The sequence below is a fragment of the Euleptes europaea genome, chromosome 10, assembly GCF_029931775.1.
Source record: "Euleptes europaea isolate rEulEur1 chromosome 10, rEulEur1.hap1, whole genome shotgun sequence".
Classification (NCBI taxonomy): Eukaryota; Metazoa; Chordata; class Lepidosauria; order Squamata; family Sphaerodactylidae; genus Euleptes; species Euleptes europaea.
Window position 1 is genome coordinate 72539010 of NC_079321.1, and position 26740 is coordinate 72565749.

At 43.0% G+C, this 26740-nt stretch overlaps 1 protein-coding gene across 1 annotated transcript; it reads left to right on the forward strand.

The window, feature by feature from the left end:
* The first annotated feature begins 3238 nt into the window (after nt 1-3238).
* HSF2 (heat shock transcription factor 2) lies at nt 3239-26211 on the forward strand. Its single transcript, XM_056856258.1, has 13 exons — nt 3239-3373; nt 10009-10117; nt 15591-15718; nt 16222-16346; nt 16543-16618; nt 17053-17114; nt 17230-17314; nt 18535-18680; nt 22371-22640; nt 23294-23399; nt 23671-23724; nt 24273-24357; nt 25922-26211. Exons 1-13 carry the CDS (start codon nt 3239-3241, stop codon nt 26209-26211), a joined length of 1671 nt encoding a protein of 556 aa, XP_056712236.1.
* The last annotated feature ends 529 nt before the right edge of the window (nt 26212-26740 follow it).

The following is a 26740-nucleotide window of genomic DNA, read 5'->3' on the forward strand; positions in this document are numbered from 1 at the left end:
CTATCTTTGCCCTGTATCTCTAGTAATTAAGCCGGATTTCTCGATTGGGGAGGGGAGGCACCTCAGTGGGATGTAATGCCATAGAATCCACTTTCCAAAGCAGCCATTTTCTACAGGGGAAATTATCTCTGTTGCCTGGAGATGAGGTGTAATACCATGAGATCTCCTGCCACCACCTGGAGACTGACAACCCTACTTCAAGAAGTGGCAACAAACATGTCAGGGCTACAACTGCTGCACCATGCAGGCGTGCAGCTGCCGAGGGCCTACCTTCACATTACAAAGTCCTTGTTTTTGTTGGGGGGGGGGCGTGGCATGAGGACTTTATTATCAGACACAGAACAGGAGTGCTGTGTCTCCCAGATGTACACTGGCCCTTTTCTGCTTGTGAAGCAGCTTCAGTCCCCTGTCCTCCGTGCCATTTTTGAACCCTCTGCTTGCCCCAAGGAGCTGATATTGGCTCTATTTCACAACTTCAGCTGGACTGCATGAGGTATGTCTTGGGGAAGAATGCACAACAAGATCTGTTGGACCAACCAAAGAACATGGGGCAGTTTATTTGTTTACTTCATTTATACTGCCTCTCTGCACCGATGGGGACCCGGAGCAGCTTACATCATTCCCTTCTCCTCCGTTGTCTCCTCACAGCAGCCCTGTGAGGCAGGTTAGGCTGAGAGTGTTTAACTGGCCCAGGGTCACCCAGCAACCTTCCATGGCAAAATAGGGATTCAAACCTGGATCTCCCACATCCTACCCCAGCTCTCTAATGACTACCACACTTGGCTCTTGCAAGCATGGATAAAATGACTGAGCAAAACGAAAGGTATCCCAAAAGTAATCCGAAGGAGAATAGCTAACATGAGCGAGGCTGATGGGATTCCACAGTGCTGTGCTGTAAGAGCAGGTGCCTTTTCCCATCCATTTTTTCCTCAGATGTCTGTGGCCAGAGATTGAATATGGACTCTTCCTATTCCTTTATTTTGCATCTGAAATTGCATGATGTGCATAACCTCTAAGTAAGTAATCACGCATGGTTCTTAAGTGAAAGAAGCAGGTAGCTGTGTTGGTCGGCAGCAGAACAGCTAGATTCAAGTCCAGTGGCACTTTAGAGACCAACAAGATATTTGGGGTATAAGCTTTCGAGAGTTAAAGCTCCCTTAAAGTGAATTTATTTGCTGGGAAGAATTGGGGGGTAGAGAGCAAGTGATGGCATAATCAAGATGCTTTTGGGAAAGCTGGTGGCTGTTGCATACACTTAAAATCCTTAATAGCATACAGAGAGTTCTGCTGGACCAATTCAAAGGCCCATGTAGTCCAGCATTTCTAACAGTAACCAGCCCGATTCCCCTGAAAAACCCATAAGCAAAACACAAAGACAATAGCATCGCTCTGGTTTGCTTTCCAGCAACCAGTATGCAGCTGCATAGTGCCTCAAGAGCTAGATATTCAATATAAGTGATAACCACTGATAGATCTATCTTCCAGAAAATTGGTTAATCTCTTTTAAAGTTATCCAAGCCAATGGCCACCACCACATCATATGATAGCAAATTCCATCAGTTAATTATATTTTATGCGAAGAAGCATTTGTTACAACCAATTTCATTGCATGAATCAACCAATTTCATTGCATGACTCTGTTCTCATACTATGGGAGGAGACTATTCATAATTTTATAAACGTCTACCCCCACACCACCCTGACCTGGATGGCCCAGGCTAGTTGCTTCCAACTCATGACAACCCTATGAATCAATGTCAAAAGCTCTGCTCACGACCCGAGTTCGATCCCAACGGAAGTCGGTTTCAGGTAGCCAGCTCAAGGTTGACTCAGCCTTCCATCCGTCCGAGGTCGGTAAAATGAGTACGCAGCTCGCTGGGGGTAAAGGGAAGATGACTGGGGAAGACACTGGCAAACCACCCCGTAAACAAAGACTGCCTTGTAAACATCGGGATGTGATGTCACCCCATGGGTCACGAATGACCCGGTGCTTGCACAGGGGACCTTTACCTTTACATGAGCCTTCCTGAGCCACAGATCACTTTTTCAGATCAAGAACCATAGAGACTGTTCCTATAGTTAAGCTAGTGCCAGTAAAGACCTAGAAGGCCCTGCTTTATTGTCCTCCTGAGGCATTCAACCTTGGAACGATAAGGGAGTGAAGGGCTTTGTAAAAATAACGTTATATTGATGGAAGTAGATGCTCCCCCCGTCCAGCACCAATGCTGCCTGCAGGTGAACAATACACCTGAAGCAGCTAGGCCAAATTCATACATAAATAACAACATGTAAGATAATGCACAGCGGGTAGCCGTGTTAGTCTGTTCTGCAGTAGTAGAAGAGTAGTAGAAAAGGGCAAGAGTCCAGTAGCACCTTAAAGACTAACAAAAATATTTTCTGGTAGGGTAGGAGCTTTCGTGAGCCGCTGGCTCACAAAAGCTCCTACCCTGCCAGAAAATACTTTTGTTAGTCTTTAAGGTGCTACTGGACTCTGGCCCTTTTTAAATATTTAACATTAATACTCAAGTTAATATTAATATCACGGCTCATGAAAGCTCCTACCCTACCAGAAAATATTTTGTTAGTCTTTAAGGTGCTACTGGACTCTGGCCCTTTTTAAATATTTAACATTAATACTCAAGTTAATATTAATATCACAGCTCACGAAAGCTCCTACCCTGCCAGAAAATATTTTTGGTAGTCTTTCAGGTGCTACTGGACTCTGGCCCTTTTCTATGACAACATGCAAGCATGCTTAAGCATGCATTGTTGCACGCAGGTTTGGCTTCAGAAGGAACCTAAATGTCTGTTTATACCCTGACCTCTCCTTGACCTCCGTTGCTGTTTTTTGAACTGCTCTCCTAGGCAACAGCGTCCGTTTCCCTCCCGCCCGCCCCTCTTCTCCGCCCTCACGCATGCGCGCACGCACCCCTTCTTCCCGTCGCTTTAGGAGACGTTTCTTGATTGGCTAGGCCCGTTCGCTATTTTGCATCCCACGTCGGGCGGACATTTCCGCCTTCCCCGCCCTCCGGCCTTCCCAGCCAATGGGCATCCCGCAGAAGGGGAGCGCTCGCGCTGTTGTGGCACGTGAGGGCGGCGCACGTGCTCCCGTGACGCGAAAGGAGGAGCGAAGGGCTCGCTGCCCGCGCCCTACTGCGCCTGCGCGGGGCGGGCCCTGGCGGGGACGGTGGCCGACGAGGAGGCGGCGGCGGCGGCCTAGGCTCGCTTGCGAGCAACGATGAAGCAGCAGCCGGCTGCGGCGGCGATGGCGACGAGCCCCGGTGGCGCCGGCACTGCGGTCCCGGCCTTCCTTAGTAAGCTCTGGGCGCTGGTGGGCGACGCGCCGAGCAACCAGCTCATCACCTGGAGCCAGGTGAGCGCCTCCTCGGAAGGCCGCGGCCGGCCCAGGCTTCCCTTTCCGTGGCGCGGCCTGAGGGGAGGAACGATCTCTTCGCCCTCCGGGCGGGGCTGGGGGGAGAGGGGGCGTGGTCAGGCCTCTGTTTCCTGGCGGGAATGGGAGGAGGGAGAAGCGCCTGGGACCGGGGGGCGGGGTTTCATGAAAGCCCCCCACTATCCCGCGCCTACCTGGGAAGGGGGAGGAAAGACTCACTGGGCTGGCAGGTGAGACGCTACGGCCGTTCTTGGTGCTGGTGCTCTAGAGCAGGGGTACCCATCGGCTTCGAAGGGCCTCCGGAGGCCAGGTCAACTGCCAAGAAAGCCAATGGGTAGACCTGGCCTCCCAATGGGACTCAGCCGGAGGCCAGGTCGACCTATAGGCTTTTATGGCGGTAGACCAGGCAAAATTCAAATTCAAAAACCTTTATTGGCATAACAAATCGTACAAGGTATTCCAGAATTTGGCAAATGATAAAACATCAATATCGCAATCTGTAGCAATAGATATGAATAAAATGAGGTATGCCGGAGTACGGTGAATATAAGGTATATATAGAAAACTAGTTTCTATAAGTAACTGGAATAGCAGCTATTATATTTTTGTTAGACCAGGCCTCCAGACGAGGACTCCGGACGGGGAAGGGTAAATGGCAGGGACTTACAATTTAATTTTTATCAATAAATAAGATCACTATTAAGTATGATATCAAGCTTTATTCAGTGTACCTATAGTTTAATTAAGACTTAAAACTTTAATTAAAGTTTGTTAAGTTAATAAACAGAGTACCTGCCTATATAATTCAAGTTTAAGAAATTTGGCTCTCAAAAGAAATCTCAATCGTTGTACTGTTGATATTTGGGTCTTTTGACTAATGAGTTAGCCGGGCCCCCCGAGAGTCCTTGAATAGGTACCGTTTGGGGGGGGGCAGGATGTGTCTGTGACGCGCGACTTCGGGCGTGCAGGCGGCAGGTCTGTACTTGGGTCTTTATTTGTGCCGTGTTTTCTTGCACAGATTATCTAGGAGCTGTACTATACGGCCCCGTCGTGTAACTTCTGGGCGAGCATATTGCCCTCGCGTGCAGATAGAGCTAAAGGCAGCCACCGGTTCATAGAGAGATGCGGCTGGTTGGGTTTACAGCTGGGAAGTAGGTAGTACTGCGAGTTGGGGATTCTCTAGCCAGCATCTTGTCTTGGCCACAAACTTTCTATCTGGTCCTAGAGAGCAGCTGTTTCTTTGGTTTTAGACCTACTTACCCAGTATAATAGGTAATATTTTGTGTACGCTGAATGTGAAAGACTAAATACCTAGTATAAATACCAAGGGTTCTTATTTAGAGAGGCAGCATGTACTTTTTTGAGATACACATACAAAATCATAAACCCAAACCAAGGTGCATTTGATTTAAATCAAGTCTTCCTGACTAGTGATTTAAATCATGTTTTTTTACAGAAAGACTCATTCTTGCTGGTATAATGATATTTACAACCAGATGAAGGTTTCATTTTTTGAATAATAAATTTTCAGAGTAGTTTTTACAGTTATATCAAAAGTTACTGATTTGCTTATACTACTAGAAATACATAAACAGATAATTATGAAATTATTGTGAGGAAGAGGAACGTCATTAAAATATTCCCAAACTGGGTCTCTTTTACAGCCTGCTGCCATTATAGGTTTTCTCTTCCAGGGAGAGAATATTGTGATAAACCTCAGGCTATACACAAAAATGTAATGGAATGTCAAAGAGGCTATATCTCCTAGCAGCCCTGGCTCTGGAGAGGCTGGCCTTCATTTTTCCAGAGGGGAGGAGGGAGGAGGAGATATACAGTTGGTGGGCCTAGGCTGGAGCAGGCTGGCAGGAAGAACAGGCCAAGGAGGAGAAACAGGCTGGTGGAAAGCTGGAAAAGGGGAGCCAAGGACTGGAGCAGAGATTCAGGGATTCCTGCTGCAGGACTGAAGTTCCAGGTAGAGACTTTATTGTTTGGACAGTGTCAGGCGAGCCCTGGGAAGAAGGGCCTGGAACCAGTCAACTCTTACTAGTTGACTGGCAAGCACTTCAAGCCTCGCCAAGGACTTACTATTTCACCACCTTTGGATTTGCTTCTACATTCAAGTGCCTATTCTGTACAGTTAAGTGTTAATGCAGTTGTTGGAACCCAGTGGGGTTGGGAAGAGGTCGCTAGCCGTGAAGTTCCTTCAGCACTTGCCTCAAGTCTGAGTTGCACAGACTTGCACAATTATTACACAAAGATCCTGAGACTTGTGGAGTATTTTGCTCACAAGGTTGTACTTTAATGTTTACTGCTTGCCTCTCCCTCTTCACACTTAACTACTTGTGCAGATCTATTCCACTCCAAACAATCTATTCATTGAACCTCTTGGAATTTAGCATTTAAGAGGTAAGTGGTTGATTAAGTATATATAGATTTGCAAAGGAACAATGGGATTAAGGTTTTTCCTCAACTCTGTATGTTTATTTTATAACGTTTTTGCTGTGAAGAAGGCATGTTATCTCTGCAGACACAAATTCACACTTTTGAGAACTGCAAAAACAAGCAATAGTGATAATATCTTCTCGTTAGAAAAACTGCCCCAAATAATCTTACAGAAATCTTACCAAAAAATTTAAACATTGCATAAATATAAAGCCTCATGCTACATAATTAAAAACTAATCCTTATTTCCTGATGAGTAGCCTTTGGACTATAATGTATCTTAAATAGAAAACTATATTTAGATAAGATTTTCCCTCCAAAAGCATTTTATTTTAAAAAATCATTGATTTTTATCCACGCTGTCCAAAACTTATAGATATAAAAACAACTTTGTAAAAAAGTAAGCAACATAAAAACAAACTATAAAACAGTTTTAAAAATAAATATGCAAATTAAAAGCATGCCTAAGGAGAAATACTTTGGTCTGATGACTGAAATACAAAATATAAGTAGATGCCCCGTGAGACTGTGGGGATGGCATACCAAAAGGGAAGTAGATAAGATAAAGGTCCCCTGTGCAAGCACAAGGTCATTCCTGACCCATGGGGTGACGTCACATCCCTACGTTTCCAAGGCAGACTTTGCAGGATGGTTTGCCAGTGCCTTCCCCAGTCATCTTTCCTTTACCCCCAGCAAGCTGGGTACTCATTTCACCGACCTCGGAAGGATGGAAGGCTGAGTCAACCTTGAGCCGGCAACCTGAAACCGACTTCCGTTGGGATCGAACTCAGGTTGTGAGCAGAGCTTTTGACTGCAGCACTGCGCTACAGGGCTAAAAACTCTGTGTCTGGTTGCTACCTGCCTTGAATCCGCAGGTGGATGCACAGGGAGCAAGCCTTGGAAAGAGGATTTTAACAGGCAAGGTAGATAGTACAGGAGGAGGTAATCATTAAAGTAGCGGGTAGCCAATGGAGATCTTTCTGCATAGCAGGAGGGAGAGAAGAGAAAGTTGCACTTTGCAGACAGACATCCTTCTGGTCTCAGAAATTATCTGTTGGATCCAGGCTGGTTGCTCTTGTTTGGGAATAAGCTGTATTGAACAGTGGGATTTACTTCTGAGTAACAAAGTACAGGATCAAGCTGCAAGTTTTTTCACTGTTAGATGAGTATAGCTGTGCTTCAGTAAGCAGAATAGTAGAGTGCAATTTTGTTTTGCATTTGTCTTGCATTGAAACACTTAAATGTTATTATCGTGATTGTTTGGGGGCTTGTATGAATGGAATGGTGCGAAGAGGAGCTATGGAGATCAATTTTCACACATACAGTTTGTATGACTAAAGCAAATGGCGTCAGGAATCTAGGAGACACTCATATTTTGCATTGTCAGTCAGGCAACAGGGACACTTTATTTTTAGCGTATAACGATTTGAGTCCATAATAGTCTCACTGCTAATTTTTTGTTAGGAACTCAAGGGTATTTGATAAAGTAAAACAATTGTTAAATCATTCTAATAAATATAGGGAAAAGGGTTTACAACACAATCCAATCCCTTAACCTGCTGAGTAAGGATAGGATTTTTAAATTCTCATTGCGCTAGTGAAATTCTGGAACAGTGGATCTATTTGATGATGTGGCTGCACTTGTGCGTGGACGACCATCTAGGAGCCATTGTGCAGGTATGAACTCAGGCCTTGCTCCCATCTCTTGAATAATCATAACTGAATGCCTGTAAAAGGTGTTGCACTTCACAACACCCCTGTTGTAGCCTGAGAATGATTCAGTTTTTTCTCTTTTGTAATCCGCTTTGAGTCTCAGTAAGAAAGGTGGGTGCTAAATGAAGGAAATCAAATAAAAACAAAGCCTCTTCCTTTTTTTCTGTTCCTCTTCCCCATATATTGTTTGGGTATAGCCATCCTGGACGCTGGGTTTCTGATGCTGAAGGGGCTTTGGACTAATTCTAGCAGCTTGTGCATTTTTTTAAGTGGATGGGGTGATTACATGGCGTTTTATTTAGAATATTTTTAAGACTCCTTGCCAGATAGGATTTTTCTGGGTAGCATTCCTGTCAGTACTATATATATTTACTTCTGTGCATGGCTCAAGTTGGGGGCATTGGTATGCAATGCTGTGATTAGTGGATGGTGGTGAAATTGCTAGGGACAGGGAGATCCAGTGTGGAATAGTAATCAGATTGTTAGACAGACTGGGGAGACTTGGTTTCAATTCTCTACTCAGCTGTGAAGTTTACTTGGTGATTTCAGTAGTCCTCTTCAGTCAGCCCATTCTACTTCATAGGATTAAGGTAAAACGTAGGTGGGGAGAACCACAGTATGTTGCCCTGAGCTCTTTTGAGGAACACAGGGTAAGAATATGATAGGAGTGGCTGTGATAGCCATGTTGACTCTTGTTTCTACTATTTGTGTTGGATGCAAAGCTGAGACAGCATAGTATTAACTGCTACATAAAATAAAATGGTTATAGCAACTGTAGGATTAATGCTTTCAAGCTAGTGTCCTTTATTGGCCAAGAAAGTGAATTGTGAACAAGACTAGGAGTTCCTAGTTTAAACATTCCATAACCTGAACTGCAGACAATCATTCTTCTCAATCAGAAGATAATATCGATCTGTCTTTGAAAGGTATTACAAAGCTACAAAGCGATTACAAAGTTAAGGTGTGTGATACAGTTTGTCTGAAGTGTTTATAATAAATATTGCACTATGGTGACTGGTTGTGGTGGTTGGTTAGAAGGATAATTTATCAATAGTGATGACATGTATTTACCCCTCCCCCTTTTTTTGCTGTCTAAGTCAAAGTGAAATTATGGCAACCCCGTAGGGTTTTCAAGGCAACAGATGTTCAGAGGTGGTTTGCCATTGCCTGCCTCTGGTAGCAATCCTGGACTTCCTTGGTGGCCTGCCATCCAAATACTAACTAGGGCAGACCTGCTTAGCTTCTGAGATGGGCCATCAAGGTCAGGGCACCCTTTCTAGTATGGTAGATAAAAAGGAATGTTCACATGTGTCAGCCTGCTAAATATATACTAGAAGTCTACAGCCAGGAAATTGGTTTATTATTTTCTCAGTGTGGTATGAAAATGATGTAAAACAATCTCCGATTTTCTATATGTTGGTGCCCTTCAGAATTCTAGGTTGGATTTAATTATCTGTAATGGGATGATGTTGATGGTTGTGAATCTTCCCACATTCTTCTCTCTCCCCTCCCACAGTTGTTTCTAATCCTCAGAATGTTCATTGAATGTGTATAGGCTGTGATCCATGCCAATGGGCACCTGTTATCCCCCCCTTTCCACACTGGTTGGAAAGTCCAGCAAGGAGGGAGGATGCAGGAAGGAACCATGATTCTTGAAGCCACAGGTCACTGGATCCAATAGTATCTGCAAAACTCTTCTAGTGGTCCCAAGCATTTTGAACAAGAAGTGAGTCAAAAGGGGACCCTGCAGACTCAACTGGGAAGAGCTAAAGAAAAATGTGGTAGTCAGTAAAAAATACTATTAAACGTATTTAGGGGGTTTTAACAGGGCAAAATAAATGTGCTGCAATAACTTCCAGCAATTTTGACAATATTTTCACATCACCGTGTCCAACTTAGTAGACAGTATTTCTACATTTCTGTATCAGTTAACCCAAGTGGAGTTTAAAAAAAAAATTGTGATTTTTCCGGTTTTCAGGAGTTAATATTGTGTTTCTTCATTTCCTGCCATTGTTCTGCAGATAAGATTTACAGATTAAAGGGTTTTAACCGATTTTATAGAGAAAGCAACAAGTATAGTATTGGGCACTTGAAGAAATTCTTATAGAAGCATTCTTTGGCTTGACTTCTGCTGCTGTGTTGAATTGTTCATTTGTTTTTCTTGCTTTCAACTATAGGATTATTCTACTATGTCCTGATTATTTCTGTTTCAAAGGTTTGACTTTTCAGACTGGTAGTGGTATCTTTTTCCAGTTACAAACTACTCAATAATATTCCCACAGGAATCTACAAACACTTCAATTTGTGGTTGTTCCAACTTTAATAAATTATGCCCTTTATCCTAGACACCAATTGAATTCTGGTTGTATTTAAAGGCATTTTTTTGTAGTCTGATCGGTTAGGGTTAAGAAATTGTTTGCTTGTAGCTGAACTAGTATAATTGTGTGTAATCTTAATTTCAGAATGGCCAGAGTTTCCTTGTGTTGGATGAACAAAGGTTTGCAAAAGAGATTCTTCCAAAGTACTTCAAGCACAACAACATGGCAAGCTTTGTGAGACAACTAAATATGTGTGAGTTCTATAACAGTGTGCAGTATTACATATAGATGTCTTGCCTAACTTAAACTAGAACCAAGGGGAATATAATAAACATTCCAAGACAGGTTTTATCTCTTACAATAATAGCTTCTACCTGTCACTCAAATCAATTCATTCCTGTGATCACTGAGGCAAACTGAGGGCTCAGTTGCCCTCAGTTGCAGTTGCAGTCTTTCACTCAGATGGCATATGATGAAAGCAAGCAAAATACAAGCTCAGAACTACTTATGCTTTCTGTCAAAAAGAGAATTCAAGGGGAAGGACAGTTGATGCTGTCCAAGAATGAATTCAAAATGGGACAGCTGCACCCATGCACAGATCTGTTTTGAGTTTGGACAAGTGAAAATATATAAGATTTGAGCAGATGAGCGAGACTGTTATTATTAACAAATGTCACGATGATATCTCCCAGAGTGGGCAGATTTTGCTCTGTTGTAGCAGGGCAAGTTCATATCCTGGTCTAAGAGGAGTATCAAAAATATGAATTTAATAGCTAAATTTTGTAAATGCAGTATGCCAAGAGCGCACTGCTGCTCAGATGGAGACCTGCGTAACTGCTGTAGTGCTGCTCTGTGAGTTTACATGGGTATGTTATGACAACTACATGTTTGACTTTCATCTTCTCTAAGGAAGAGAGCATCTTGATATGGGTGATTCTCAGCAATTGCTCAGGGAGGCAGGACCAACTTTAACAACTTCCTGTCTCCCGGGTGGGAGTCACCCCAGATCAGTTTGCTTCCTGACTTGATAGGGAAGGGTGGCTTTGGAGAAAAGCTCTTCACCCTTTTTTACTTGCCTTTCTCCTAGAGTGGTGTCAGACCTGGAGGAGAGTCTCCTAACCTCTCCAGTCTGTCTCTGTTTGTCTTCACACCTTCTCTTGGCTCTGCTGCTTCTGTTGTGTTCAAGACTTTTCTCCATTCCCCCCTCTCCTTCCTTTCCTCTCAAGGCCCTATGACTGGCCCTGGAGGTTTTGGAGGGAATTGGCAGGGTTTCTTCTCCAAGGAGAGAGCTTGCCTAGCCAGTCAAGCCCAGATCAAAACAGGAAGGCCATGATGCAAAAGCACTTAAAAACACACCATTAAAAAGGCATGAAATGGTGCCTCTGGGGCAAATGGCTCTTTCGGCTACCAGTTCTGCCCCAGAGGGCTGCGATGCCATGGCAGGCTCCATAATTGGAATCCCCCTGACCCAGATGGACTCCCTGAGCACCAGAATGGATCTTCAAGTGATTAATTTACAGGCTTCCCACTCCCTTCCAAGGTAGTGGGTGGGTGGAAACCTTGCTTGACTGAGCTTATGGAATTTTTTAAGGAGAGGCTTGAGGGAAGTGCTGCAAGGAATGAGGGAACGCTTCTTTCCTATCCCATCTTGGGAGTCCAAATGCTCCTAGCCAAGATTACCCTCGCCCGTCCCCAAGAAAAGGTCCAGGAGCAGAGAGGGACATGCCTCATTCTATTGGGACCCCTGCTCTCAGTGACCCAAGGCAGCCTGCCAAACCTCTTCCTCCACTTCTACACCTTCCAGGATCCAGGGCAGCTCATCAGAGATGGAAAGCCTCTCATCACAGTCAAAACCCAAGAGGGAGGAGGGAACGTTCTCCTCAGAGGAGTCCATAGTGGCTGAGCAACCCATGCACCTGTTCAACATGGATGACTACCAGTCCCTATTATTCAAAGCCATCCTGAACCTAGACCTCACTGAAACCTCTAACCCTAGGGAGGAACCTTCAAGGAGTAAATCCAAGCCTCAGAACAAGGAATTTTTTTCTCAAGGCTCCCTCAAAAAGGTTGGTTCCCTTCCCCAATTTCTTCAAAAGGCTGATGAAGGGAGAGTGGGCCAAGCCTATAGCTAACAGGTCATTTCCAAACATTACCCAAAAGCGTTATTCCTTGGCTCATCAAGCTGTGGAATAGTTGCAGGGTCCCCTAGTGAATGCTCTGGTCTTAGCATTACAGTCTACTGGCCTGGTCTCTGAGGATGGCATTGGCTCCATAAAGGATGGATTGAACAGAAAAGTGGATGATGCTTTGCAGAAAGCCATGGCAGGGACCATCAGGGCAGTGGCTACCTCTGCCTTAATCTCTAGAGCAGCCATTGTGTGGTCCCCGAAGCTGGTCCCACTCATTGGGCAATAGAGAGTGCCAACCGCATTCTTAAGGCAATCACCTTCCTGGTGGATGTTTCACTCAACACAATTACCTTCACATCCCACTCTGTGGTGGCTGTTACTACACTTTATGGCTTTGTGCAAGGTAAGCGGAACTACATTCTAAGTCCATAGTAATAGTGTACCCATTCCAGGGTGGTAGGCTGCTCAGGGACTGTCTTGACAAGTTCCTGGTTGAGATTAGAGATAAAAAGAAGGCCATGCCCAGAGGTCTGTGGAGGGACAATAGGAGAACCTTCCCCTCTTGTTCGTTTTGTTCCCACCACACCTTATCTCAGACCAGACCAAAGGAGGGCCCAGTGGCCTTTCACCAGAGGCTCCTTTCAAAGGAGGCTCCTACACCAATAGATTATCCCAGTTTCAGTCTTACAGATCCGATCGGCTGGCCAAGAAAAGCAAATCATGATGTCTGGGACCTTCTGGTGGGGGGCCAGCTGCAGGAATTCTGAACCCAGTGGTTTCAATCCCAACAAAACCGCTGGGTTCTGCAAACTGTCCAGTCTGTCTACACCATAGAGTTTCATAGCTTCACCCCAAACTGCTTCCTTCAGTTCCCCAGATCTATCCAAAAGGAAAAACACCTAAGGACTTCAGCCATCATCAGTCACTTACTGAAGGTATGGGCAATACAGCCAGTTCCTTCCTGTGAGCATCACTTTGGAGTTTACTCCATATTTTTCATGGTGCCCAAGAGAAATGGGGATTGGAGAGCCATCCTTGACTTGAAGTATGTGAACAGATATGTGGTCCACAAGTGGCCCCTACAATCTCCTCACATTGAGACCCTACAATCTTTCACAGAAACCTTACTCCCCAAGGCCTTCATGGCCTCCATTGACCTCACGGAAGCCTATTTGCACATTTCCAGGGCATCGCGGGTTTCTCCGGTTTACTTACAATGACTGGAATTTCCAGTTCAAGGCTCTCCCCTTCGGTCTGGCATCGGCTCTTTTCCAAGGTCCTCATAGTGCTAGTGGCTCTGATCTATTGGCGGTGAATATAAATCCTCCCTGATCTGGGCAACATCCTGATTTGCTCTCCCACTTGGGTTCGAGCATCTTGGGGCACCCTCAGAACCTGGAGACTCACAGGTTCGTTCTGAACAAGGAGAAGAACAGGCTTACCCCATTGCAGAGAGTACACCACCTTGGTGTCATCCTAGACATGCACAAGAACATGATGTTCCTCCTGGAAGACTAGGCCTCCAGAATATTGAGCTTAGCCGAAGAAATGGTCCAAGCCAAGATACGTCAAGCAGTGGTGAACATGATCTTTGTGGTGCCAGATTGGCCCCACAGGCCATGGTTTCCATCTGTAGTGGAGCTCTTGGAAGATTCCGCTGAGCCTGGATATGTTGCAGCAGGGCCTGGTTTGGCACCCGGATCCAGAGTGGCTCCATATGACCTGTGGCTCTTAAAAGGAAAGGGCTCCTGAACCAAGGCTACTCTTCAGGGGTCATGGTGCCCATCATGGCTTTCAAGAAGGGCTCTACAAGACACATCTACAGTACTACCTGGAAAGCCTTCGGGAGGTGGTGCCAATGGAAGCATGTCAATCCCGTCAACTCTCCTGTGGGCCACCTGTTGTGGCCTTCTTAGAAGAGGGAGCTCATCAAAAGCTAAAAGCGTCCACCCTTCATTGCCAGGTAGCAGCTATAGCCACAGATACTATCTGTGGTCCTGCCACAGATAGCCAACGCCCCCTTACCTAGACATCCTCATACCATATGCTTCCTCAAAGGGGTTGTGCAGATCAACTCTTGTGATTCATAAGATTCCCCTCATGGAGACTGTACGCAGTTCTTTCGGCTTTCACAAACCCTCCCTTCAAATGTTGGAACAGGAAGTCCTGTCAGCCAAGAAAGGCCTATGTATCTTCCATAAGGACAAGGTGGTGCTCCAGCCGAACCTCACCTTTATTCCTATGGTGAACTCAAGAGAGTTAAACAGGAGTCAAGAGATTCATCTCTCATCCTGCTCACATCCTCGTCACCCCAAGGGGAGAGAGTGACTCTCCTTAGACCTCCAGAGTGTCCTCTGAATCAAACTCCAATGGACTCTTTTCATTTAATTAACAGCCCCAAATAAGAAAAAGATGTCCTGATCGGCCATCAGCTATGTCATTCAACAACACATCTCCCATGCCTATGAGGCAAGTGACATTCTGGCTCCAACAAGGATCACAGCATGCTCCATGAAAAGTGCAGCCACGTGGTCTTCACTTTTGACATTTATTAGACGCTACAAACTTAACTCCTCCTTGGCCGATGCTGCCTTCGGATGTAGAGTGCTGCAGCATGTAGTGGATGATAGGTAATTCCCAGCTGTCACTTAGGACACTGCTATTGCAGATCTCATATCAAGATGCTCTCCTCCTCAGAGTGAAAATGGAACCTTGGATACTCACTGTGAGGGTTCCTTCTTCTCTGAAGTTAGGAGACTTGCCCCACTCACCCAAAAAAAGAGAGAGTGCAAGAGACAGAAAGGAGAGGAAAGTCTATGAAAAGTGGAGTCCTGAGTCTGATCAGCCCTACATGCTCAAGCTATGGGGAAGATGCTTGCTTTCGCTATCCCCTCCTTAATCCCACTGCTATTGTTCCTCTGGTTATGAATTGTTTTGTTTCTGACAGTGTCTTACCTGTTCTGGTTGTTGTTTTTATCTCTGTTCTATTCTTGTCCCGGGATTCATTAGCTCATGAAGAAATCAAACTGAGCTTGGGTGACTCCCACCTGGGAGACAGGAAGTTGTTAAAGTTGGTCCTGCCTTAAAATTTCTGGTACTGCAGGGTAGGAGATGGAGAACTCAGTGTGTATCTTCCATGTTTGTACTCACTTGAGCACATAAAGGCTATGCATGACTTTCATACTTTTATCCAGCTTTACAGTAACTTGGCTTTTAGTTTAGCTTAGAAGGGGGAAAATGTGCCATGCTTGCAACTGTCGTTATGTTTCTCCATGGCAAACAGCAATGTGGTGCTAACTACATGGATTGTGAAGCTAGGACCAAAGAGGGCACCACTGCAGAGTCTGTGCATGGACTTCTGTTCTCCTGTGTATGTGACTCGGCATCCACCTGGAATAGTTCCATGGGTGAAAGATAGCTTCTAGCAGAGTGGGGTTGATTATTAGAGAAAGGAGGGATAGTGAGAGTGAAACAAAGATGGCAGATCTTGTTGTTGTATTATTGCAGAATTTGGAAATCTTTTGTTCTGATGAATGAGCGGTGAAGCCTCAAGTATCCAGTAATGTCTGCATAGTTTGTTTGTTTGTTTGTTTTCAGATGGTTTCCGTAAGGTAGTCCATGTTGACTCTGGTATTGTCAAATTGGAGCGGGATGGCCCTGTTGAGTTCCAGCACCCTTATTTCAAGCAAGGACGGGAAGATTTATTAGAACACATTAAAAGAAAGGTTAGTGACAAATTCTACAGAACCATTTGACCCCTGTATCTGCGCGTTCAAATCATTAAAAAAGATTCTCATAGCCATCAAAGCACTTCAGCTTTTTATTTAAAAAATAAAATAAGATGCTCTTGACTAACTCTAGCAACTCCTGCTGATTTTTAGGCAGTCAAATATGCATATATTCCTCCTGATATCCTTCGTTGTGAGTAGTAGAAGTTAGAGTGCAATAGCATTTAAAAATATTTTTCAAGTGTTACCATTACTGCCTTAACAGCGGCTCATAGATTGGTGACCGTTCATCTTAATTTTGTACATAGTAGTTTTACTCTTATGCAAACTGTACTGTTTCTTACCTAGAAAGAGGATGCGGACATACATGGAGTATGACGGGTAAGTTCACGTCAGTATTTGGCAACTTCACAACTGTGTAGCCATAAATGTTATCAAATATTTAACAGATAATCCTCAAGTAGTTGAACAGCTGACATTTGCAGTGTTCATTTGTACAGGTTTCTTCTTCAAGACCGGAAGAAAACAAAATTCGTCAGGAAGACCTGTCTAAAATCATAAGTAGTGCTCAGAAAGTTCAGATTAAACAAGAGACTATTGAATCCAGACTCTCTGCTCTGAAAAGGTACATTTGATGTAAATGTTGGGGCTTGTGCTTGCATAACTTGATTTTTAGACGAGGAGTATTAAATCAGAACAGCTTCTAGTTCAACTCTATAACTGTCATTGGTAGTGGTTTGCAAGGAAATATAATTTAAAAGGTAGAATTCAAAGTATGCCAATTTTCAATCCTCAGACTAATCATTAACATTTTTAAACAGAGAAAATGAATCTCTTTGGCGTGAAGTAGCAGAACTGAGAGCAAAACATTTGCAGCAGCAGCAAGTTATTCGGAAGGTAACTATAACCCTTGTTTTCTGTGATTCAGAATTAAAATTTATCTATAGCAGAAGTGTAGGATTGGGGAGAGGGGTTTAAATCTGTACTGTCTTTGCCAGAAAAAGATTAGGGAATGTAAACAGGAGATGGTTTCAGAACAAACTAGTAGATTAAAGAACAAAGCATCAGCCAGTACTAGAAGCTGGAGGAGTTGAAGATAGTTTTAAAATGACCCACATGATTTGGACAGGCAATGGTGATAAATTCAGTTCACTTAATAAGAAGTGCTTGTTCATCAAAGATCTGATTTATGGTTCTTTCTATTCTACTTTTCTATTCTAACTTTTTATTTTAAAATGTTAACTTAATTTCACCTTAGTCTTGAAAAACAATGGCAGTTTGTGTTCATGGATATAGTACACTTAAGCATTATTTATATTTTTTCTCTGCAGATTGTACAGTTCATTGTTACCCTTGTTCAGAATAACCAGCTTGTCAGTTTGAAACGCAAGCGGTAAGTATAACATTGGGTGACTTTTTGAATTTTAAAATGAGTTTTTCATTAAACTGCAACTTTCAGAAGCTATATTCCTAGTTTTCTTCACTAAATATGTATTTTTCTGTGCTAGCCCATTGCTTCTGAATACCAATGGGGCTCCAAAGTCCAACTTGTTCCAGCATATAGTCAAAGAACCTGCGGAAAACAAACATCACGTGAGTTAATTTTGAAGTATATTTATTCTAAGTAGCAGAGTGCTGGCAGAAGTCATAGCCCAGTGGAACAAATAACTTCAGCAGAGCTGTTTTGACAAATACAGAATAGTACAAAATGAGGACCATGCATCTATCCTTCTCTTTTCATGTTACCCAAGGAAGAACATATTGAGTGAAATCCAGGATAGAAATTCATGTCATAATGAGACAGTTTGTGAAGAAAATATTTATATCCCATGACCTATGATATGGTCTCTTGATCACTCAGATTGGTCCTCAGCTTACATGTATGTCAGTCAGTTCCCTCATCACTTGATGACTCTCAGCCAAGTATGTCAGCTGTCTTCATTAAAACATATTGGCTTAATCCACGTCACGTCAAACCATGGTTGGGGTTTTAAACATGCAGGCAAACCATGGTATAGAGTTGCTTGTCTGATTAGATTTACCATATTCGATATTTCTGATTTGAGAACCCAGTTCACATGATTGTTTCTGATGAAAACCATGACTTATCAATTCAGACATCACACCAAACTGTAGTTGAGACTCATTAATTATGGCTTGGTTGAACCAAGCTGTTTTTTGATTTTGACATAGAGTAATATCAGAGTTGTACCCATGATGTCTATGGTGGCTCAAACACAAGTAATCACTTTATACTGCAGCTCATGTTAAATAGATAAGCATCGTCATGCAGAAACATTTGACCCATCAGTTCAGTTCACTGTTGAGAATATTCTTCTTAGGGCTACAGTGAAGAAGTGAGTTCAGGACATTATTACTTGTATTTGGCTCTCAATCATACATTACTTCTGATGAATTTTAACAGGCATCTCTCCTTTGGCGCCTACGTGTGGCTTTGGGTTGATGCACTAGATTGAACCTTCTGCTACCCAACCCTTCCCTGCTTTTTTTTTTTTGCCTTTCCAGAATTAAAGCTGCTTTCCTTGATTCATGACTTTTCTGTGATGAGTGGGAGAAAAGGGAGAGGCTGTGGAGATGCCCCATGAAGGGCAAGAGGAAAAGTTAAGATAGTGTGGAGAGGGGGATCCGGATGGATGCAGTGAGATCCCCCCCCCCATGAGTCCTTGCTGATCCCCTGCTTTAAAGTTTACAAAGTTTGCTATGTTGTAATCAGTTTCTGATTTGTTTTGGAGTACGTCTATTTGGGGAGTTCTCTTCCTAAGAAACTATTTTTGTTCCTGTTAATTGTGCAGGTACCACTCAACAGGACTGATGGCCTAAAGCAAAGAGAACAGTTATTAGATGATGTAATTATTTATGATATCACTGATGATGATGTTGATGAAGAAAAGGCTCCAGTTACGCCAGAAACCAGTGAGGATATGGCTTCAGATTCAAAGTAAGAAGTGTTTGTAGATGACTTACTAAAATAAAGCATAAAAAGAAAGTCTAGAGAGGCCCTTTGTGGAAAAGGGACAATTTGAGCCCCATGATAAAGAAAGCTGTATCGCTGGTTCTTACCTAATTTGTTCCTGTTGAGTGGCAGTGGTCAGTAGAGTCCCTGACCATGGTCCCAGCTGGAAGGCAGGCTTGTATGTGAGAAGATGGCACTTCAGAAGGGTTCAAGACTGAGTAGAGCTTTATAGGTATTTACCAGGTCTTTGAAATCTTGCCTGGAAGCTTAGTGAAAGTAGAGCTTTCGAGTCAGGAGGTAGAATGATCTTGTAACTAATGCTGGTAAACAACCTTGTCAATCCATATTCTGAGCTGTCTTCAAAGACAGCTCTTATAATATTGCAGTAGTTCAACCTGGTTGAAGAGTAGGTGGAAAAGACAACACCGTGGAGTCTGTCTATCTCGCAAAAATTTATGGTGTGGGGTGAGGAGCAAGTTGGCCAGGCTTTCTTTTACACATCTTTAGATAACGACTGAAGTGCTAAGAGACATCCTTGAAACTGTTTCAGGGAGGCGGCCAGGGTGGGATCACTTTAACATTAGCATGATACAGGAGTAGGGGAGAATCATCAACAGATAACTTCCTATAGGAGTGGAGTAGGAAGAGATACATAGTTGAAATGAAACACTAGCGATTATTTTTGTCAATAAAATGTGTAACCCTGTTTTACAATGCTGAACCTCACTGCCTTCTCTGTCTATAATAAAAATAGGCTTAAACTGTTCCAGAAAAGGGCTGTTGTAATCTTAAATTTAAAAACAAGATCTGTGTGGAGCCCATAATTCAGTTACTGGAAAGGTGTGTGGAGGGGTGTCATCTCCTTCTATGATACTACTTAGACAAGTTTGTATACCTTGTTTGAATGGAGACCCTCTTATCAACCCAATTTTTGTGTAATACTTTTTTCTATTCATAGCTGCCATGTTCTTTTTACTAATTATTAGTTAAATTAGAGATTTCCCTGGAACAGATGTCTCAATATTGTTATAGCCAGCATAAAAATATTTCCTGGACACTGTTTTGTATAGCGCAGCAGTTAGTAGTGAAAACAGGTCCCTTTTTAAGAAACAGTTGGGCTCATCTTTGTTAAGTTACTTTAAAATGTGCTTTGATTTACACATGGCTATGGGAATAGCGAGGTCTGAAATTAGTTGTTTCTGGCCAGTTGTAAAGAAATCGGTAAAGGAGTAGCAGCAATATATTGCGTGAATGACAGGTGATAGAGGTTTGCGGACATGGATAGAAATAAATCTTATTACTGCTTCATACTAATACCTGTACAGCATGTAGTTCTATGCAATTCATTACAAAGGACTGTGGGTTGGAGCCAGTGTATTCCAAGCAGAACTCTGCTTGTAGACCCAGACTTGTCTTCTGAAGTCCATCAGAGTTCTTCCTCTGTCTGATATCTTGGTAACTAAGCTCGTTCTAAAAAGATAACGGTCCCCTGTGCAAGCACCGGTAATTCCTGACCCATGGGGTGACGTCACATCCCGATGTTTCCTAGGCAGACTTTGTTTACGGGTGGTTTGCCAGTGCCTTCCCCAGTCATCTCCCCTTTACCCCCAGCAAGCTGGGTATTCATTTACCGACCTCGGAGGGATGGAAGGCTGAGTCAACCTTGAGCCAGCTACCTGAAACCAACTTCCGCCGGGATTGAACTCGGGTCGTGAGCATAGCTTTTGACTGCAGTACTGCAGCTTAACACTCTGTGCCACAGGCCCTTTCTGCTCGTTCTACTTATAGTTTAAATCAGGGCCAGATCTAGAGGGAAGCTGGAGGGAGCGGCAGCCTCCGGCGGGGGCAGAATCAGGGCAGCATGGGCCGTGGCAGCAGTCATTGGTTGGAGGCTGTGGCTGCTACAGAGAAGAGGCCACCTGGAGCTCCTCGTTCAGGGCTGGCTGCCACGGGGTGCAGGATCACCACAGCAGCAAGCTGTGCCGGTTCCTACTTGTCCTCCGGCAGGGCCTGCCCAGCCGCCTCCTGCATCAGCAGGAGCTCCTTTGCCCGATCCATAGAAGGATAGCTACTATGCACCTCTGGATATCACGTTAAGGCATTTCAAAAGCTGGAACGTTATCCGAAATGCTAAGGGCAACAGCGCAGCAGCTATTCATATCAATTTCAGCCTGGGGAAGCTGGAAGGCCACCTAAAACGCTGCATATAACAGTGCAGCACCAATTAATCTATATGCGACTGAAGAAAAATAATATTTAAATAGGAATTACCAGATGACCTATCTCGCTACTCAAGATTAATTTGAAAAACATATATTTGTTATTATAAGGACACAATAAGGACTGGTGCTTTGAATAGACTTGAAACATCACTGCAGAACAGTATACTTTGTAACTTTATACAGGCTACTGAAATTGTATGAGCTTTTTGCTACTGTTTAACAATTGTATAATGTCATTTTTCCATATCACACTATTTTTATAGATAAAAGTATAGATAGGCGTTATAGATAGACTTTGATAGTTTTGTCACGGTTATATTGAACAGTAAATTGTTAGGTTCATATATACATGGCCAGTGTTGCTGTTTATTGTAGATAGTCTGCATTTATACAACATGAATGCCAGCAGGCAACAGGGCTACCGGTGCCTGGCTCCAGAGTGCGCGCGGCATGTCCCCTTCCTCCCTCCCACCTTGGGTGCTCCTTCCCCCAATTCCATGGCTGGTTCGAAGGGGGTTTAAAAACTCTTAACTAGTGATTGGCTCTTATCAAAGTTTGCTAAAGGGGCCAATAGGATTGCTACGTTCTCCCTGCTGTCTGATTCATTATTCTCTTACCAGGCTAAGGGGCCAATACAACAGCTCTGTTTTCCCTCCTTCTCTAATTGGTTAGCTTTCTAATACACAGAAAGATATTAAATTCATTCTAATCTACTTTTATGTATTTCATATATCCATGAAGGTAATTGACAGTGGGTAGCCATGTTAGTCTGTCTGCAGTAGTAGAAAAGAGCAAGAGTCCAGTAGCACCTTAAAGACTAACAAAATTATTTTCTGGCAGGGTATGAGCTTTCGTGAGCCACAGCTCACTTCTTCAGATACATTCTAGCTGTATCTGAAGAAGTGAGCTGTGGCTCACGAAAGCTCATACCCTGCCAGAAAATATTTTTGTTAGTCTCTAAGGTGCTACTGGACTCTTGCTCTCTTCTACTAATATATCCATGAGTTTTTTATTCAAAGTACTATATGTGAACACTTGGTTTTCACTATAAATACTATTTTCAGTCTCTAGTCTCCTTGTTCCAAAGAAAGGAATTATTATTAGGGTAACTTGAACTTCAGAGAAGAAGACTAACTGAGAGGGTTACCGCACTTTGTATTCCCAGCGATGTATTGAGAGTTTGAAAACGTTATAAAAAACATCGCTTGAAAAGGGTTTTTGGATACCACGGCTTATAAATGGTTGGAAGACGTCTTCACAGCTAAAGGGGCCAAACAAAGTGCGAACAGTGTTTTTAAATAACATTTTCAAACTCTTAATACATCGCTGGGAATACAAGTGTGGTAAACCTCTGTAAGAACTCAGTAGCTTCTAACACAGGAAATAGCTAGTTAGCTCTACATTTACAATTCAGTGGTTTCTTCATTACCCCTTTTTCTGCTTTGTACTGCAGCTGTAGCCATTCTCCTGATATTGTAATAGTAGAGGATGATGAGGAGGACGACTATGGTCCTATAATTCAAGAAAATACAAGTGCTGCATCAGTAACTGTTCCATCCAGTGGTTCTGTCGGTTCTTCCACTGATAGTTCAAGCCCATTAATGTCCAGTGCTGTGCAGTTAAACAGTCAGTCAGCTTTAACTGCAGAAGACCCAGTCTCAATGATGGATTCCATACTCAGCGAGAATGGTGTGATTTCACAAAATATCAATCTTCTTGGAAAGTGAGTAATTTTCTTGACATTTATAGTTCTAAAGTTCATGGTACTCCTTGTTTAAGAATTTCAGGTTGAACTGTGAAAAGGTAGTTTGTACTTTTTCTGAAATGTGTGTGATTTGAAGGCTGGCTTTAAATCTGTCTTTTTTCCAGGTAGGAATTCAGTGGTAAGAGGTAATTTCAAAGTAATTGGACTACTTGCTGTAATTTGTTTAGTGAGAAATTTCCATGTAGTGCATATTTTTAGGTTTTGTGTTGTGAAAAAGCATAACAAAGATCACCAAAATCATGTCTCCCACTTCTGATGACCAACATGGATCGTCCCTTGGATGTCTCTCATTCTGCTATGAGAATTGTATTTCAAGTACTTCATGGCTGCCTTCTGAGCAGCTGGTCCTAAATATTTCAGTCCTAGTTCCAATAGGGTGTGGGGATCACAATTTGAGGTGTGAAATTTTAGACATTGATTTATGGGGTTTGGAAAGTGTTTTTGGATTTCTTATCACCAACTTTAAATGGAAAAGAGGTACCTGGTGTTCCTGATCTGATCCTAACATTTGAGAATCTTAAGATAACTTGCTCTACACCTTATTTTGATTCATTGGTGCAAATTTTTTCATTAAAGCTAGAATCTTATGACGTTTTCTTGTACTGTCTTAGGGTTGAGCTTCTCGACTACCTTGAGAGCATTGATTGCAGTTTAGAGGATTTCCAGGCCATGCTCTCAGGACGCCAGTTCAGCATAGACCCAGATCTTCTAGTAGATGTAAATACTTAACACTATTTTCTTTTGGCTTCTTTTTTTTTTCTTGTGACACGCCTTCGTTGTGGCAAATATAGATGTTAGCATTTTGTAACTTTTATCCTTGAAGGAGTATCTGTATAAATATTAACTGCAACCTTGAGAGTTTGGAAGAATTTTTGCAAAATACTGGTTTGTACTTGATCTGCCACCTTGCATTTTGAGGAATAAAAGATCAGGTTGTCATTAAACTGAGTTTAGATCTGTAATATAGAAATTTGTGTTTTATCTTCAGCTTTTTTCAAGTTCCGTGCAGATGAATCCTACAGGTCATATTAGTAGTACAAAAGTAAGTTTGACGAGCACATTAATGGGCCAATGATAAATTGTCTCAGTTAAAATGGCATTAATGTATTTTTGTATGTTTTAGCAAGGAAATATGTTACAGACAAGATGTTTAATGCTGCTTTCCAGTACTAGAAATTTGTTTCAAATAATGACCCATCTACATTTAAACAGTCTTCATGGTCTGTAGCTGGAGACTGAGTCATTCTTGTAGAAGCATAACACTGTTTTACACATCAGTAATTCTTTTCAAAGTATGTGAACTATTAGTATCAGAGAAATGCTCCAGTGAGAACTGATTTCAAAACTGCATTATTTTAAATACCTTGCCTCTTATTTGAACTTGTCTGTTATCTAACAAGTAAATACCTATAGTGGAGGTGGGAACAAAGGGTATTTCTGTGCCTTAACTCCTAAATAAGCTTCTGAGTGTGGCTTATTGCAGTTCCTTTGTTTAGACATAGGTTGTATGTTATAGTCATTGCACATTTGGATTTGTGCTGGTTGTCCATGGATTACTAAAGTCCAAGTTCTGTAATGATCTCTTTATAGTTGGAGACAAAGGGAATTGAAACTATGAAGACAAATGGCAGTCACCCAGCTGATGAAGATGTGCCTGATTCTAATCCTAAATCAGGTCGGTACACAATAATTGAAACCCAGATAGAATTCATATATCCAATGCTTAGCAGGGCCCCATCTGTGGATACTTAAATCCAAAGGCTGGAGTCATGAATAGACAATACAGATCTTTCTAAGCCTGAGAAAAGGCCGAGAAAGCTGAAATATGTGTGTGTGTGTGTATATATATATATGCACGTACATGTATAGTGGGGGATGAACCACCCCCCATAAGAGAGGCAGCTTCTGTACCGTTAAGAAATAGATGCCCTCTGAAATGTCAGTGGCTGTTGTGGTGATTGCCAAGCTAGAAACTGATTTCTATCATTAAAATCTATTTATTCATGATTTATTCTTATATCCCGCCTTCCCTGGTTTTAAAATACAGCTCACAATAAAACCGCATAATAAAAGTTACAATAAAATCACATTAAAATGATGCCTATAATAAATAAAATCCAGCCCCATAAACTTCATCAATAAATATATGATACATAAGACGGCTCTCATTTGTAGTATATATACTGCTGCAGGGCCTGCGAGCAGTCAGGTCCCCCAATATAATGGTCAGTGATAAATGTGCAGAACTAGATGGAGGAGGAAGAGGGGGGTAGGAAGGCCAACACTGATGGAATATCGTAGCTGTCCTCAACCATAGCACTGGTGGAATAGCTCTATCTTGCAGATCCTGCAGAATTTCTTAAGGGCCCTGCTCTCATTAGAGACTATTCCACCAGATGTGCCAGGGCAGAGAAAGCCCTGGCTGAGGACAGCCAGACATCCTTTGGGCCAGGGACCACCAGCAGATTGTTATTTGAAGAAGGGGGGATACCAGCAGAGGTGGTTCCACAGATACGAAGGTCTCAGACCTTTAAGATATTAAAGGTCAAAACCAGCACCATGAATCTGATCCGGTGATCCAGCTGGAGCCAGTGCAGATGACGGAGCACTGTCTGAATGTGCGGCGCAGCAGGGGAGGGGGCATAAGCCTCGCTGCGGCATTCTGTACCAGCTGGAGTTTCTGGGTCAGTCTCAAGGGCAGCCCTACACAGAGTGTTACAGTAATTTAGCCTAGAGGTGGCTGTTGCATGGATCACCGTAACTAGGTCGGGGCTGGAGAGGTGAGGCACCAGCTGCCAGGGCCGCTGGAGAGGGGAAAAGGGTGCCAGGGCCATGGCTGTGACCTGAGCCTCCAATGACAAGGAGGCATCAAGGATCACACCCAGGCTCCTGACAGCGGGCATAGGTGTTAATTTCACACCAAGAGCTGGGAGCTGGCACCCCACCCCAGAGCTGCCCTAGCCAAGCCACAGGACCTCCATCTTCGATGAATTCAGTGTGTAGGCAGAGGGCAGGGCCCTTTTTAGGGCTTATTTTGACTCCCAGTTCACCCCTGATCCTATCCCTGAGAGGATTCATCAGGACCAGGCAACTTGCTGACATGCCATTTGTGCAACACACCCTGTCAGGACAAGGAATTGTAATATGGGGGGTGCTTCATTCAGGTGTTGTCAACTACAAAGCGTTCCTATGAAGTAAAAAACAAGTAATTCTTTTGGCTTTTTAAATTCTTTTTCTAGATAAACAGCTCATCCAGTATACTGCGTTCCCCCTTCTTGCATTCCTTGATGGAAATCCCAGTTCAGCAGTTGAGAGTGCAAATTCGACATCTGAAGGGGTGTCTTCTGTAGATAAACCATTAGAAGTAGATGAACTCCTGGAAAGCAGTCTAGATCCTCAGCCAACCCAAAGCAAACTTGTCCGTCTGGAACCACTGACAGAAGCAGAAGCCAGTGAAGCTACGCTATTTTATCTGTGTGAACTTGCTCCTGTGCCAATGGACACTGATATGCCACTATTGAGCAACTAACATAAAGACATGACATGGAAGTATTTATTTGGATCTTTTGTAAATGAAATTTTGAGAGCATATAATGTGGAATCTAAAACAGCTAATTCGCTTTTCCGCAAATTCAGTCAGAGCAATTTAAGTGTTTATACAAACCAATAGTTTGTTCACATTAGTACCCTTCTAGTGCTATTTGGAACTATATGTATTCAGAATATACCAGGTTATCAAATATGCTTGATTAACTTGTTAGTTTTTTGTTTGCTTTTGGTCCTAACGTACGACTCTAGTAATTCATTAGTGTAACCGTGAGGGGAAAGGGGTGATATAGCACTCCAGGTTTTATTCTTCTGTACTTCGTTTTTTCTATTTTTACAACTTTGTTTAAATAAAACTGTTAGGGAATCAGAATACGTTATGGTGTGTCATTGACACATCTTCAGTTCTGCATCCATGAAGGTTTGTATCCAGTGATCAGCATCACTACTGTTAGATCTTTCTGTTGTTCCTCTTCCCTCAGTAGTTCCCCCCCCCACTCAAGGGAAGTAGA